Raw genomic sequence first — 14,644 nt, 5'->3', positions numbered from 1 at the left:
GCACCTGTGGTACCAACAGTGCACACTTCCTGAGGATGTGTTGCTCACTCGCTGCAGCTGCATCTGAAAGGCCACCTGTGGCGTGTGTGCTGCAGTCCCCCGTGGGATGACAACCTGAAGACCCCCTGCAGCCTGTACAGCTCTGATTCTCACCATCCCAGGGTCCAGGGGGCCTGAAGACCATCAGCTCAAAGAACAACAGGGTGGGGAGAAGGCTAGCAGGCATCTTCTTTAGTGCTTACCAAATGGGGCTAGCCCAATTTTAAACTATGCACTCCTGACCAGCACACATGGCCATACCCACCAGCTGGCCCCAGGCAGTGACATGCCTCCCCACCTGACCCTGCCTGCCTTGAGGATGGCTTCCCTAGGCCCTACAGGCGTCTCTCTCCTGCGGATCTCGAGACTACTGTGCCCAGCATGCATTGCTGCAGGAGATGTGAGCACCAAGTGTTCTCTGCCTCCTTCCACAGTGAAAAGAGACTCGCACTTGAGACGTTTCTCAAATTTCTCTTTGTCCAGCAAAGATGAACAAAAAGTCCATTACAGATGTCAGTCAAAATATCCAAGTTTGACACGGGTGGCTAACACTTGCAATCCTAGCTACTCAAGAGGCAAAGATCAGAGGATCATGGTTTGAAGCTAGCCAAGGCAGAAATGTCCATGAGACTCTTATCTCCAATTAACAACAACAACAGTAATAATAACAAACCCAGAAGTGAAGCTGAGACTCAAGGAGTAGAGTGCTAGCCTTGAGCAAAAAAGCTCAGGGACAGTGCCCAGGCCCTTGCCTTCAAGTGTCAGAACCAGCACAAACAAATCAAAAAACATCCAAACACAAACAAAGGATTGCTAAATGTTATTACGGTAGCTGGGAAATTAGTCACCAAGTTCTATAGGTACTTGAACTCTAGACTTTCCAACACTGGGCAAATGGATGGAAATTAAGTTAGGTTCAAATCCTTGCTCCACTACATGCTGACTTGTGTGACCTGGGATGTGTATTTCCCCCTCTTTGAGCCCAGCTTCTGCATCTGTCAAAGGGAACCAGCTCCACAGGCTGCTTGTGAGACTTCCTTAAGTCATGAGTACTCAGTAATTATTTGTTGTTAATAGCCCATTATTAATCATAAAAACTTCTAATGACTTTTCCCTGAAACTGAAATTCTTCATCATCGAAGCAATGAGTCTTGCTTCTGTCAGAAGGCTGTGCAAAGATGGCATTAAATATGATGACAGATGCGCATCTTCACAGAACAACGCTTGGGATGTGGCACATGTTCCAATAAATAGCAGCTATTACAATTCTGATCCCATATTCTAACCTGGGACCTAGTGTGAGGACGGGCCAGTAAATATTAGCTGAATAAATTAGCACACTAATAGAAGAGAGAAAAACAATGATCTCAAGCACAAAGGCTGGAAGGGCTATGCTTGACATCCAGCCAGTGTGGATGGAATACACACACACACACACACACACACACACACATACACACAATCACACACACATGTGAGCATGTCTCTGCTAGCCCTAGACAGGGCTGGATGCATAGAGGGCTCCTCTGGGTTTGTGAGAAACCAGTAGACCCTTTTATCCTGCCACATAACAAATGACTTCTCCAAGTTCCGGACCAGAGGGAAGAATGTGCAGAGAAGGAAGAACTTTGCAAGAGATGCTGGGACACATCCAAAGCAGATTTATTACTGTCGGCTGAAATGGAGGCGATGGATTATTGCCTGTGACTCCACATCTGTTCATTTGCACATCGAAATGGACAAGCCATGAGGCTATTAACCGTGGCTTTGGAGATAGTGGAATGTCTTTGGAAATTACTATCAATAAAAAAACAAACTGGCGATGGAGAAGTTACTATTTCTCCCCTAGTAAACTTACTGACATTTTATTCCATTATGGATGTTGTCCAAGGTATAATGAAATGCGCGGTGATTGATGGAGCCTCCTGCAGCTTGCAGGATCCCCTTTCAGGAGGATGGCAGGCTGCCCAGGCCACAGAGAGATGCTTGCTTTGTCTGCAACCCCAGCAGCTGGCCCCAGAGCGACACACTCTCCACTGATGAAGACTGTGTGGCTCTGCAGGCCCCAGGAGACCTATGAGGGGAGGGGGAGGGGAGGGGGCCTCTCTGAGGCTGTTGGACCAGTGTTGTGCCTTTCCCACTGTGTGTGTGTGTGTGTGTGTGTGTGCACGCACGCGCACACGCGCGTGTGTGTAAGGCTTGAACTCAGGGCCTGGGTACTCTCCCTTGGCTTTGTCGTTTAAGGCTGGCACTCTATCACTCAAGTCACAAGCTCCACTTCTGGCATTTTGGCTAGTTAATTGGAGATAAGAGTCTCACAGACTTTCCTTTGTGGGCTGGCTTCGAACCTCCATCCTCAGATCTCAGCCTCTTGAGTAGCTGGGATTACAGGTGTGAGCCTCTGGTGCTCGGCCTTCTTTCTTTCTCTGAAGACATCAAACCAGACAACAACTCAGCCTCCCTCAGAAACACTTTGGATATTCTTGTGAGAGAGCAAATTCTTCCTTAAATTGGGGGCATATTCCAAATATTGAACTACCCACGAGAGAAGTGAGCATTTAGAATGGCCACCCATCCTGAGGCCCTGGAAGTGATCCTAGTTGCCCCTGGTTGCCCCAGGAGTGAACCCCTTCCTTGCTGAGAAGCAGGAGGCAAGGCTCAGGGGCAGGACTGTCAACAGTGTGCAAATGTGCCATTACTTTAGCCCCCTGAGAAGACAATCTTGTTGGTTAACAGTTGAACACCAGTCCTGCTTACATCTAACCACAATCTCTCCAGCTTTTACTGCAGCCCCGGCCATCACTGTGTTAAGTCACAGGAGGTCATGCACTGGTTCTCTTGGGCATACGTGTTCTAGCCCAGGGCAGCAGCTGGTCACCCTGAGCCTTTCCTCCCTTGTTAGTTCTAAAGACTTTTCCTGCCTGGCAAGTTTGCAAGCCCAGTGCCAGGCCTTTGTAATCACTGTTCAGGATCATCCAGGGGCATGACCAGTCCCTGACCAGGCCTGAGCACTCAGGACAGAGTGGAGAGCACAGAGTCTTGTGCAGAGAGTATGCACAAGAGGGACATGAGGGGTGATCAAGGCCGATCTGCCCCAGGCCACAGAGCCAGCAAGAAACAATGGCAGGAGAGGAGCCACGTCTGTGCTCAGAGCATGTGCTCTTCATGTGGCTTCCTCTAGAAATCCATGCCACTCCCAGCCAGCCGTTTATACCTTAGTCTAAACGAGTTGCACAGCTGAGATCCTGCAGAGACCCAGTGTCTCAGTACACCGGGGAGAGGTTACAGAATGCACACCTGTGGAAAATGACCAGTTCCTCATGTCTCTTTTCTCACAGACTTGCTGAGAATGAGATGAGCAAGACCAGGACCTCGATAATTCCTGGGAAGGCTCTTTCTATGGATACCAAACGCTCAGTCCTCTAGTCTCCATGGAGTCCCAGAGTCTAGCTTCAGAGGGAAGTGTGGGCTCTTTCCCTCACATCATCCTCAGAAGAGAGCCAATGCCCTGCGTTCTTTTCCCAGTTCCAGAGCCAATCAAGAAGCAGGAACAAAGCCAGACTCCTAGGCCAGCATGCCAGAGGCTCAGGGTCAGGAGCAACAGGTATGGACGTGGGTCATATCTGAACTCCTGTGACAATGATACTACTTTTATCTAAAACAAGTCTAAACCAAACCTGGCATACCTCCAACATCCCATCTCTTGTTACCCTCTGTCCTGACTTTACACATCCCAGCGTTCCCCCCTACCCCACATGGTGACTTAGGGTTCAAGTCCTGGTAGATGAGGAGGTGAGAGGGAGCCAGAGAAGGCAGTCACTGCTGGACAGCATCTGGAACTGGCTCACTCATCCATTCCCTGGGCCTTGCACAGGATTCTGTGCACTCAGACACACAGCACTGGCCCTGAGCTAGATGGTCTCTGTGGGACCAAGCCAGCAGCAGCACGGCCATGACCATGACCCTGATGGTGACTGTGACTATAGCTGAACCTGCCAGCAGTAGGGCCTGAAACCACACCATCAAGCTCCTTCCCACGGTGCTGGCCTGGACCACAGCTGCGCACAGCTGCTCTTCTGTACTAAGCACCTTCCTTACAGTAACTCCAGCATCAGTGTCTCTAGCTCCATTTTATAAGGACCCCAGAGAAGTTGAGGGACACATCCAAGGTCACCCAGCTAAGCCATAGATTCAAGTTGAGGTCCATTTGAACCCCAAACTCAAGCTCTATGTGGCCAGCTCACACATTGCAGCCTTTAGCTTCATGAAATCCCAGCAGGTGAGCAAAACACCAAAGCACCTGACAGCCTGGCTCCTTCCTGTCCCTACAGAGCAAGGGCACAGGGACAATCTGTGAAAGCCACTTGTTTACAGGACCTTCTTATCCAACTGTCACACCTGTAGTCCTAGTGACTCAAGAGGCTGAGATATGAACATCATGGTTTGAAGCCAGCCTGGACAGGAAAGTCCACAAGACCCTGTCTCCAATTAACCAAGAAGCTGGAAGTGGCACTATGGCTCAAAGTGGTAGAGCACTAGCTGGAATGAAAGAGCTCAAGGACAGCAGCACTCAGGCCCTGAGTTCAAGCCCCACCACTGAACAAGAACAACAATTAGCAAGAGGGGGAAATGAAATGGACATAGGTAAGAGACTCTGTCCCAGTGAAGGGTCTGGAGGCATCAACCAGAGACTCTGTTGAGCACCTACCTCGGCTGCGGGCAGCAGGCCCAGGGGTCTCTGGGGCCAGGGTGGGCGGTGCCTGGAGGTCACTGGTGAAGTGGTGGAACCAGCGGCGGTGGGGTGAGCTGCGATTTCTCCGGGGCCAGCGGAGTCCTGGTGGTGGCCTCCGGAGCAGTGGACTCTGCAGGACATCCACGCCAAGCAGCAGGTCCGGGCTCACACGAGGGTCCTGCAGGGCCCTACTACCCAACAGGTCCACACCCAGGGCCACCGTGGCCACCGGCAAGGCCTGGGGGGCTCCCGGGACCCGGGGACCCTGCGAAGTGGCCACTCGGGCCCGCTGCAGGAGCAGCAGGCTGCCAGCCATCAGGTAGGCGGCTGTGAGAAAGAGCAGCAAGAATTGTGTTCTGCGGAGAAACTTCTGGAGTCGGAAGAAAGGTTTGGCCATGCCCCTGGGCGGCAGGGCTCCTGGCTGGAGCTCAGAGACTGCTCCTAGCGCCTGGGCAGGACAGAGGCCAGGGTCTGGGGAGTTGTCATCCTTGAATCCTGGGTCCTGCCAGGTCTCTTGAGTTATTGAGCACGTGGGTGTTCACAAGGTGCTATCCATCACCTCCTCCCAGCGGTGGCTGTGGGCCCTATGTGCGACCGCTGATTCCACCCGGGGGTCACCATCTTCCTCATCCCTGTGTTCTGGCCAGCCTCATTGCTCAGTGTGGAAACCTGGAAAAGTACCAAATGAACACTTAGATGCAACTGGAAAGTCTGTCTGCCATTCTCCCTCAATCACTTGATTTATCAAAGGGACTGGCTGCGTTGGAGGAATCCTGGCTGGAGGGCTGGGCTCAGGTCTTAGCTCTGCCACCAGCCAGCTGTATGACACTGGGTAAGTTGCTTAACTACTCTGGCCTCATCTATAAAATGAGGATGATAACCAAGTCAGAAGCAGGAGGAAGGAAAAGCAAAAGCAACTTGGTGCTGAGTCCTGGCAAATGCCAGGCCCTTCCATCTTTTCTCTCTCACTAACCCAGTGAGGTGGACACTGAAACATCCCTCCTTCTCAAGTGAGGAAATTGAAGTATAAAGATAAAATAGTTTTTCCACCTGTGATCTAGCTACTCAGGAGGCTGAGATCTGAGGGTTGCTGTTCAAAAGCCAGCCTGGGTGGGAATGTCTATGAAAATCTTATCTCTGATGAACCACCAAAAAAGCTGGAAGTTGAGCTATGGCTTAAGTGGTCGAGCACTAGCCTTGAGCAAAAGAGCTCAGGGAACAGCACCCAGGCCCAGAGTTCAAGCCCCAAGCCTGGCACACACAAATTACTACTGCTGCTACTATGACTACTACTATAAATAATAATAATTTTCCCAAAGCCACAAGGTTGGCCAAAACAAAAGCCAAGATTTCCCAGTCTCTATTGAAATTTTGTCCTGCTAGTACTACAAATTGAGACAGCATAGGTGACCAGATTATCAGGAAACGCAAGCCACACTGGCCCTGTCTGACACAAGTATACAGTGGGTGCTGGGTAAATGCAGGCAACAATTGGACTACTGCCTGCAGGCCGCACTCTGGGAGGAGTCTCCGGGAAGAGAGGCCTCGCACAAAGGCAGGGGCCAGTGGAGGGGGAGGCTTTCAGGAGATGAAGGAGACCAGATGGGCCTGTGAGGCTGGGCACCTGATGTGGGACAGGGCCTCCACTCCCCAGGTCCATGCAGGGACGCTGGGCACTGGTTCCCACTGGCAGCACCTCTGAGGCACACTGTGAGGGTTGGCAGCGGGCACTGCAGCTGCCTGGGGCCGGGCTGCTGTGTGAAGCAGGCTCTGAGCACAAGGAGAGGCTTGTCTCAGAAGAAAAGCCCCTAGAAGCGTGACTAAGCCGCTGCCCATGACGAACCGGGCCCGGCCCCCTGCCAACCCTGCCGGCCACTCAATGGCCATCTGTGTGCAGGGGCTGGCGGGCCTCGTGTGAGAAAAAGACAATGTTTGGGCTCTGGGGCCCCAGAGAGGCCGGGGGCCCAGGGGGAGATTCAAGGGAGATCAAGGACAGCCTGGCTGTTCCCAAAGGCCATGCAACAAGACAGCCGGCTGTGAGGGCTCCGGAGAGGGCAGGGATGGGGGGACACAGGCCACTGGCCTGAGCAAATGAAGGTGGAATTAAGCTGAGCGGAGAAGCCATTTCAGATATCTCACAGCCCTGCACTTCTCTCTGAGTTGGTGAATCTGCCAGGTCCCTGCAGCCGGCTTCAGCTTTGTACAACCACAGAGAAAATCCCACAAAATCCCGACTGATCTCCCTGTCTCCTGCTTGGCCCCCTCCAATCCACCTTCCACACGCCTGCCAGGGTGATCCTCCTAACGTGAAAATCTGCTCATGGCTTCTCCCCTGCCTAAAAGCCTTTTCCATAGCTCCCCCAGGCTTGGGGGACAAACTCCAAGCTCCTTAGCATGACATAGGAGGCCTCATATGTAATCCACGTTGTCCAGCCTTGTGTGTATACATAGCAGGGCCCTGGGCCTTGGTGTCCCATCATGTCCATTGCATGGTCAAGCAGAAACACCCACGACCACAGCACACCAGCCTCAGTGCCTTTGTACCTGCTCTCTTTATGTCATCACTATCCCTTGGCTGATGATATCCATACATGTCCCAGGTCTCCCATAGCTGTATGGACCCCTGTCCCAGCACACTCCATCCTGGGACAATTAGCATTGTCTGTTCCCTTTTGAATCGCCCCCAAAGGATTCAAGGCACAAGCCATGTTAGTGAATGAAAAGGATGGATAGATGTACAGGCCAGCCCTGGTATCAGAAGCCTGTAGGGTCCAAGAGCAAAAGAGTCTCCAATTCCACGAATCCAGATCTGACCCCTGCAGTATAAATAGGGAAGATGGGTACGTACTCTATGCTACCGGCTGACATCAGGCCCTGCTTCCCCACACATAAAAGCCCCTGAGTTTATCTGGTATCTCTCCCATGCATCAGTTCTATGAAGAAAGGATATTCTTAGAAGCGGAACACAAAGGTGCCATGCCTATGTGCATCTAATCGTATAAAATACCTATGGAAATGAAGTCCAGGAAATGGAAACAAGAGGTTTACTTCTTTGTTGCCATTTTTGTTTTCCTTTCTTTTTGCCTTGTTTGCTCCTTAATCTGTCTTTGGGAAGGTAAGGAGAGGCACAGGAATGGAGGGACAAAGGGGGAACAAATACAGCAGTGGTACCCACTGGACACTGTGTTGAAAATGAACTATACAGCTTGTGGGTGGGGATGTGAGGGAAAAACTGGAAGAGAGGGAGGGAAGAAGTGACACTGTCCAAAAAGAAATGTACTCATTACCTGACTTATGAAACAGTAACCTTTCCGTACACCACCTTTATAATAACAATAAAAAATAAGTTTTTAAGACAAGGTAGGCTAGAGTGTCTATACACTAACAAGAACTGGTCTTTGCCACATTTTGCCACAAATTCATATTTTCCAGCCCCCCTCCCACCATGCTCACCTCTCTACGAGGCTAGAAGCACCCAGGACACAGCTCACTTGCTCTCTCCTTGTCCTCGATCCCAGCATACAAACTATCAGCCCAGTGATGGTAAAGGCTTGTTGGGAGACGGGTACCATCTGCACAGGGGGCACAGGTGAAGTGGAAAGCAAAGCCAGCTGACATCTGGGCAGGAAACTGCCTATGGCCTGTCTGCACTGGGGTTGCCGAATCCCAAGCCAGCAGGCCCTCATGACAACAAATCCACAGTGCCCAGGACTGGACCTCAGTTCGTCTATCATTTGGGAGCAAATGGGCACTGCTGTAGGGTGGAGCCAGCTGGAGGCCAGACCTGCAGCACTGAGTCCCTGGCAAAATCCCCTCCCAACTCCTCAGCCCTTCACTCCCAGCCTGTGTCCAGTATCCTCGCTGGCTTGGAGCTGACTCTTGTGCTAAGACATTGCTAGCAATGACTATTTCTCAGTGCTTCTATGGACTAAACCTTTGCAATATAAAGAGGTCAGATGGATTGTGTACCCCGTGTGCAGTAGCTGAAATAGAGGCCCTGCTTCCTCACACATGAGAGCTGAGGTCTAGGATCTTAAACCTAGGTTGGGTGAAACTTGAAGCCCCAAATCAGCCAATCAGACAAGTATGCAGACTCACAGCACAAGCTCCTGGTGTCTACCTTTGTACTATCAAATCCTCTGCCTCTCTACCCAGCTTCAGCTAGGCATGGGACAAGCGTGGGTGGTACTTCCCTCTCAGCCAGGCTGGGGGTTGGAGACTGAAGGTTGCCAGGGAGAAGAGGGGAGTGCAGGCAGTCCCTTGGGCTAGCCACGTGTAACCACTGGCTACTAGCTCCTGTCATGTGACTCTACTTCACTTCTACTCCCTGGCCAGAGATAATTGCTCTGGGGATGCAGAGTTGTGCACTTAGTGTGAAACAGCCTCAGCAGGTTGCTTCACAGTGGAGAGAGGGGCATGGGTGTACAGACAGCTCAGAGACTCAGACTTGGAGTGTGGCAGCCAGGGGACCTCAGCCTCATGATCTCAGTGAAGCCATACAAGGGTCCTGGGCTCAGGGCTCCTGCACCTCATCTCCACCCCTACCCCTAGCCTTTCCTAGGGGGTCTGATGGCTTCCAGCAGCCTAAGGATGTGAACTTTGTACCTGCCCATGCTACAAAGGCCTGCCATGGGTCTCCATTGGAAGAACAAAGCCAAGCTCCTCAGCCTGGCCTGTCTTAGACTAGTCCCCCAGCCTGGCCTGTTTCAGGCCTCATTCCAACCATTGTTCTCGCACAGTGTGAGATTCTTCCAAAGCCACCAGGCATGCTCTTCCATCAGTCAGAAATGCCTATGCCTCAGTTCACAGCCCCGAAGTGCTTCTTAGACATCAAGGCTCAGACAGAAATGCCACCTCCTTCATGAAGCCTTCTTGGTCCCTGGTGCAGAGCCCCAACCCTAGGGCCAACAGCCAGGCAGGACTGTGCAGTGATCTGTGGCTGGCCTGAGTTCTGGCTTCAGTCAGGCTGTCTGTTATTGTCCCTTTTAGTTTCTCAGATGATAGCACAAGCCCTTCAGGGCCAGCCAGTGCTTCTGCCCCAATCTGGGCATGGTATCTTCACTACAAGCTCCTGTATCCCTGGCCTTGGAGACTGAGAAAGAGGGTGGGAATCCACTGAACACAAACCTTCTAGGGCTATGGCAGGCACTATGTCTGCAAAATGAGAATGGGGTGTGGCCCCTGTCTTTGAAGAAGCAAATCTTTTGATTTTTTAAATCATCAGAACTCGAGAAAAGCTTCAAAATACAAGAATGTTTCTAAAATGGTAAAAAGATATAATAATCTAAATGATATAAAACATAATTAGTCTACCCAGGAGCCAGTGGCTCACGTCTGTAATTCTAGCTATTCAGGAGATTGAGATCTGAGGATCATGGTTCAAAGCCAGCCAGAGCAAGAAAGTCCATAAGACTCTTAATTAACCACCAAAAAGCCAGAAGTGGATCAAGTGATAGATCACTAACCTTGAGCAAAAAAAACATAGGACATCACCCAGGCCCTGAGTTCAAGCCCCAGGACCAGCATGTGGTTGTGTGAGTGTCTGCGCACACGCACACGCGCACGCGCGCATACACACACACACACACAAATTAGTCTAACCCATTGTCCAAAAAACAAATGTACTCACTACCTGACTTATAAGTTGGTAAGCCCTCTGTACAACACTGTAATAACAATAAAAATTTTAAAAAGTATCAAACTAAAAAAATTAGTCTAAACATTCTACATTGAATATGTAAATTGTACATCACTGTTGCACTCCATTAATGGATAACATTATTATTTGTCAATCATAAGAAATGAAAGAGAAGAATACTAAGGTCAAAACTCCATTCAATGCAAAGGGGAAAAATCCTTCCAGGGAATCTACTGCTGAAGTTCCTATGAGCAATAAAATTTTCTTAATTACATTAGTGCTTGCCAGGTACCCTCATACACCATCAAAGGTGTTGAATATAAGAGCAAACAAACGAATGAGGCACCTTGCCATAAACTTAGAAGTTATTATGATGAATCACTATCCCTGTTATATAGATAGAGAATTTAAGACAGAGAAAGAAGGCAGATGCTAGTGGCTCAAAGGATCTGGTCTGAGGCCAGCTATGAGACTCTTATATCCAATTAACCAGAAAAAAAATCTAGAAGTGAGTGGGGGCCAGTGGCTCATGCCTGTAATCCTAATTGCTCTACTCAGGAGGCTGAGATTGGAGGATTGGAGCTCCAAGCTAGCTCAGTCAGGAAAGACCATGAGACTCTTATCTCCAATTAACCACCAGAAGTAGAGCTTTTTTTACTCAAGGGTAATGTACTATGACTTTGATCCACAGCTCCATTTCCAGCTTTTTGGTGGTTAATCAGTGAGCTGTGGTTCAAAGTGATAGAGTAGTAGCTTTGAGTAAAAAAGCTGAAGAGGTTAGCACGCAGACCTTAGTTCAAGCCCCTAGTACCCAGAGAGAGAGAGAAAGGGGGGGGAGGAGATGAAAGTACCAACTAGCTTGAACAAATGCAAAAAACTAAGTAAAGACTCAAGTTATCAGATTCTAAATGCAGGGTCCACCCTATCCAATGATCACAGGGCCCTCATTTGCTGATCCCTCCATGGGGCTCCTTCTAACCACTGTGCTAGGGGCTACAGCTGCAGAAAGGTATGCAAGGTGGATGCTAGGCTTGTGTTTTCCCTTTCTAGTGGGTTGACCTAGAGCTCATCTACTCTCAGCATAAATCACAAATCATATATTTCTCTGGGCTGTCCCTGGACCACCTTCTCAGCAGCCCCCTCATGTTCTCCAATTTCCTGCACTGGAGATGAATCCCTGAGCATTATCTTGAGCCTGGTTCACAGTGACAGGGAAGCAGCATTCATACTTCTTGGAGGGAATAGTTAGGTTTAGGAGGGGAGGCGTATTCAGCCAGGCAGCCTGGCTTCTCTTTAGCTTCATGCTCACGAGGGGGGAAGGATTTATATTACAGAGTGAGGCCCAAGAGAGCCTGGGCCTCCTTGTTTTTCAGAATACAGACCCCTCACACCAAGTAGCAGTCCCAGGGAACGGGCTTGCATCCCAAGGGGTCTCTGGCAATGAAGGAAGGGAAGCCCAGTGGAGAAAGAGGCTTAGCACCCATGGAAGGTGTGCAGGAGTCCAGACATTCTTCCTTCCATGCTCAGGGCTCCTTCCCGCCCACATCCCTGTGAAGGGGGATACTTGGGGCTACTTTTCAGGTTAAAAGGTGATTATCCAAGCCAGGGAGAGGATAGATCCATAGAAGCAAGAAGAAAGCAAGCCTGGGCGGTGCATGGCTACCTAGACCAGACATTAGGACCCGGCTCTGTCCCGATGGTGTGGATGATTCTCAATCTCATCACATCCTCTTACACATGAGAGACCCTGGAGGTCTAAACACTGTGCTGCCCCCAAGCCCTTGGCCTTGACCTCACTGAAGCTCCAGAGGGAGACGGGTAGCTGGTCTTACTAAGACTGATAGGGCTGTGGGCCAGATGGGAGACAAGAGGGGTGAAGGGGTGTCTACAGAAAGAGCTGGAGAGCTCCTTGCCTAGGCTGACTCTAAAAAGAGCCAGTTCTTAAGCTCATGGACTCACACTGCAGTGCTCTGGCTGAGGTGGGCCAGGCTGGGGGGGAGGGGGCTCAGGTCTAGCAACAGGAGTGCTGCCTTTTGTCTTAACGCAGACAGTTCTCCACTTCTCACCAGATGTGACAAAGGGTGTAGCACAGTAACATCTAGGCCTCCGACCCCCCCCCCCCCACTGAAAAGAACCCCAAATAAGGTGCTTCTTCTTGTGGGGCTGGGAGAACTGTCTTGCCAGGCCTGGAGTCTGGATAACCAGGTGAGGAACCACGTGGCTTCCCATGGATGGAGGTGAGGCATCAGGCTGCCTTACCAGCCCTGCAGGCCCCCAACTCTGTGTGTGGGAAAGGTTCTGCTCTTTCACAAAATCCAGGGGCCTGCCCTCCCTCTTCTCATGGGTCTTCTGAACGCCAAGCTGTCTGGGGAGAAGTAGGCTTGGGAGAAATGAACCTCTTCTCACTAAGGTGCTCCTCCTCCCCCCCAACTCGTTGCCCTCTTCCCAGCGACTGTCAATCTGGGCTGACAGAACAGGACTCCAGCTTGAGCCTCCTGGAATTCTTTCCCTTCCCCTAGCCCTCACTTCCTGCACCTAGTAATTCCTAGGGAAAAGAAGTGTCCCGCTTCTGATCTCACCAGGGGTCCCACACTATGAGCAGGCGAAGCACCTCCTTCAATCGCTGGCACTCTGATCTCCCAGCGATCAGAGGAGAGAGGAAGGCATCTACCTATCTGAGCCACGAAAGTACAGTGGAGTCCCAAACGTGTCCATCCGTGAGGCGCAGGTGCAGGAGCTGGGTTCCCAAAGCTCTGAGGCCGGAAGCCAGCGCCAGCCTTAGCCCACCTCAGGATCAGTGGAGGGGACAGTGCTGGGTCCCTCGCTCCCTGTCCCAACTCCCCAAGGGCCAGCAGCAGCACGAATGCAGACAGCCAGGGCGCCCCAGGCCAAGGCAGGAGACCCAGCCAGGGCACAATGACCAGCGTCTGCCCGATCTCCATCCCCGCCTTAGAAAGACGCACAGCGCGACACCCGGGAATGTTCCTAACAAAATGCATACGTGTTTTATTTTAATTTTGTCTCTGCCTCAGTTCAAGTTCACCAAGAGACTGGAGAAAACCCTCGGCTGACCGGAAGCCCGGCTCGGCAGCAGCGGAACGAGAGAGGGGAGCTGCTCCCGGTGAACGTCTCCGCGGAGGAAGAGGGTGGCGGTGCGCACCCCGAATCCGCCCTGGCCCCCTCCTTGAGTGCCCGGCCCCGGCCCTCGGCCCCCGGCCCCCGTCTCCGGGAGGGGGACGCGGCTAGTCCCACCGCCTCGCGCCCCGAGCCGGGCGCACCCCGCCCCGGCGCGATTGTTGCGAAGTGTGCCCCAACACGCACCCACTCCCCGCTCCCCTGCTCGGCCCGGCGGCGCCCCCCACCCCACCCCAGCAAGTGCGCCCCGAACCTTAAGTGGGTGCAGTCCCGCCGCGCTCGCAGCCGCAGCCACACAAACTTGTCTGCTCGCGCGGGGGACCCGGCCACGGCACCCCCGAGACAGGACTCACCCCGAGATCGCGGCGGGCGGGGGGTGCCCGCACCTGCGCTCCCTGCGTCCCGGGGCTGAGCCCGCAGCCCCGCAGTGTCCGGAGCCCCGATGCCCGCACGCCGCCGGCGCCCGGCCGGAGTCGCCGCCCAGAGCCCCGAGGCTGCCGGCGTCCGCGGAGCCGCGGCGGCGGGGCGGGCGGGCGGCGGGCGCGGGGCGAGCGCCCAGCCGAGCCTGGCGGCGGGCGCGGGGCTGGCGGCGGGCACGGGGCGGGCGGCGGGTTCCCGGTCTGCACATGCTCACTGGCGCGGCCCGGGGACAGCGGCCGGCCGCCGGGTCCTAGAGGCGCCCGTGCTTGCCCGCTCGGCTCGCGGGAGGGGTCGCGGTTCAGCAGATGCGGCGACCCACATGCGGCCGGCCTGGCCCGCGAGACTCGCACACACGGCCCTGCCACGCCAGAGCCCGAAGCCCCACCGTGCAGCACACACGTTCACCCTCACACTCAGCAACAGCCTTACCTTGGAGCCACACTGCCTGGAATACACACCATGGCGCTAACACCCCACAAGCGCGCGCACACACAGGCACTGATACCCAGCACACCACCACACTCATCCAAATGCAGACAGAGTGACAGACGCACAGGCTGATACAAATACACACTGAATCACCAGACGCCCCCACGCTCACACTTGGGGTTCCATCCCACTCAGACACCAGCTATGACACAGAGACAGGTACACACACACACACACACACACACACACAC

General features: G+C 52.7%; 1 protein-coding gene across 1 annotated transcript in view; it reads right to left on the bottom strand.

Annotated features, from left to right (window-relative positions):
* The window catches only part of Wscd1 (WSC domain containing 1), a 38,726-nt gene extending 24,747 nt beyond the window's left edge, over positions 1 to 13,979 (bottom strand). The window contains exons 1-2 of the mRNA XM_042680588.1: positions 13,898 to 13,979; positions 4,748 to 5,440 (exon numbers count right to left, since the gene is read on the bottom strand). Coding sequence (XP_042536522.1) covers positions 4,748 to 5,168 — 421 coding nt within the window. The 5' untranslated portion in view covers positions 5,169 to 5,440; positions 13,898 to 13,979. The remainder of the gene's footprint in view (positions 1 to 4,747; positions 5,441 to 13,897) is intronic.
* Between the last annotated feature and the right edge of the window lie 665 nt (positions 13,980 to 14,644).

Source organism: Dipodomys spectabilis, unplaced genomic scaffold, assembly GCF_019054845.1.
Source record: "Dipodomys spectabilis isolate Male_0828 unplaced genomic scaffold, ASM1905484v1 ptg000062l, whole genome shotgun sequence".
Classification (NCBI taxonomy): Eukaryota; Metazoa; Chordata; class Mammalia; order Rodentia; family Heteromyidae; genus Dipodomys; species Dipodomys spectabilis.
Note: the sequence above shows the minus strand (reverse complement) of the source record. Positions and strands in the feature narration are given on the sequence as shown.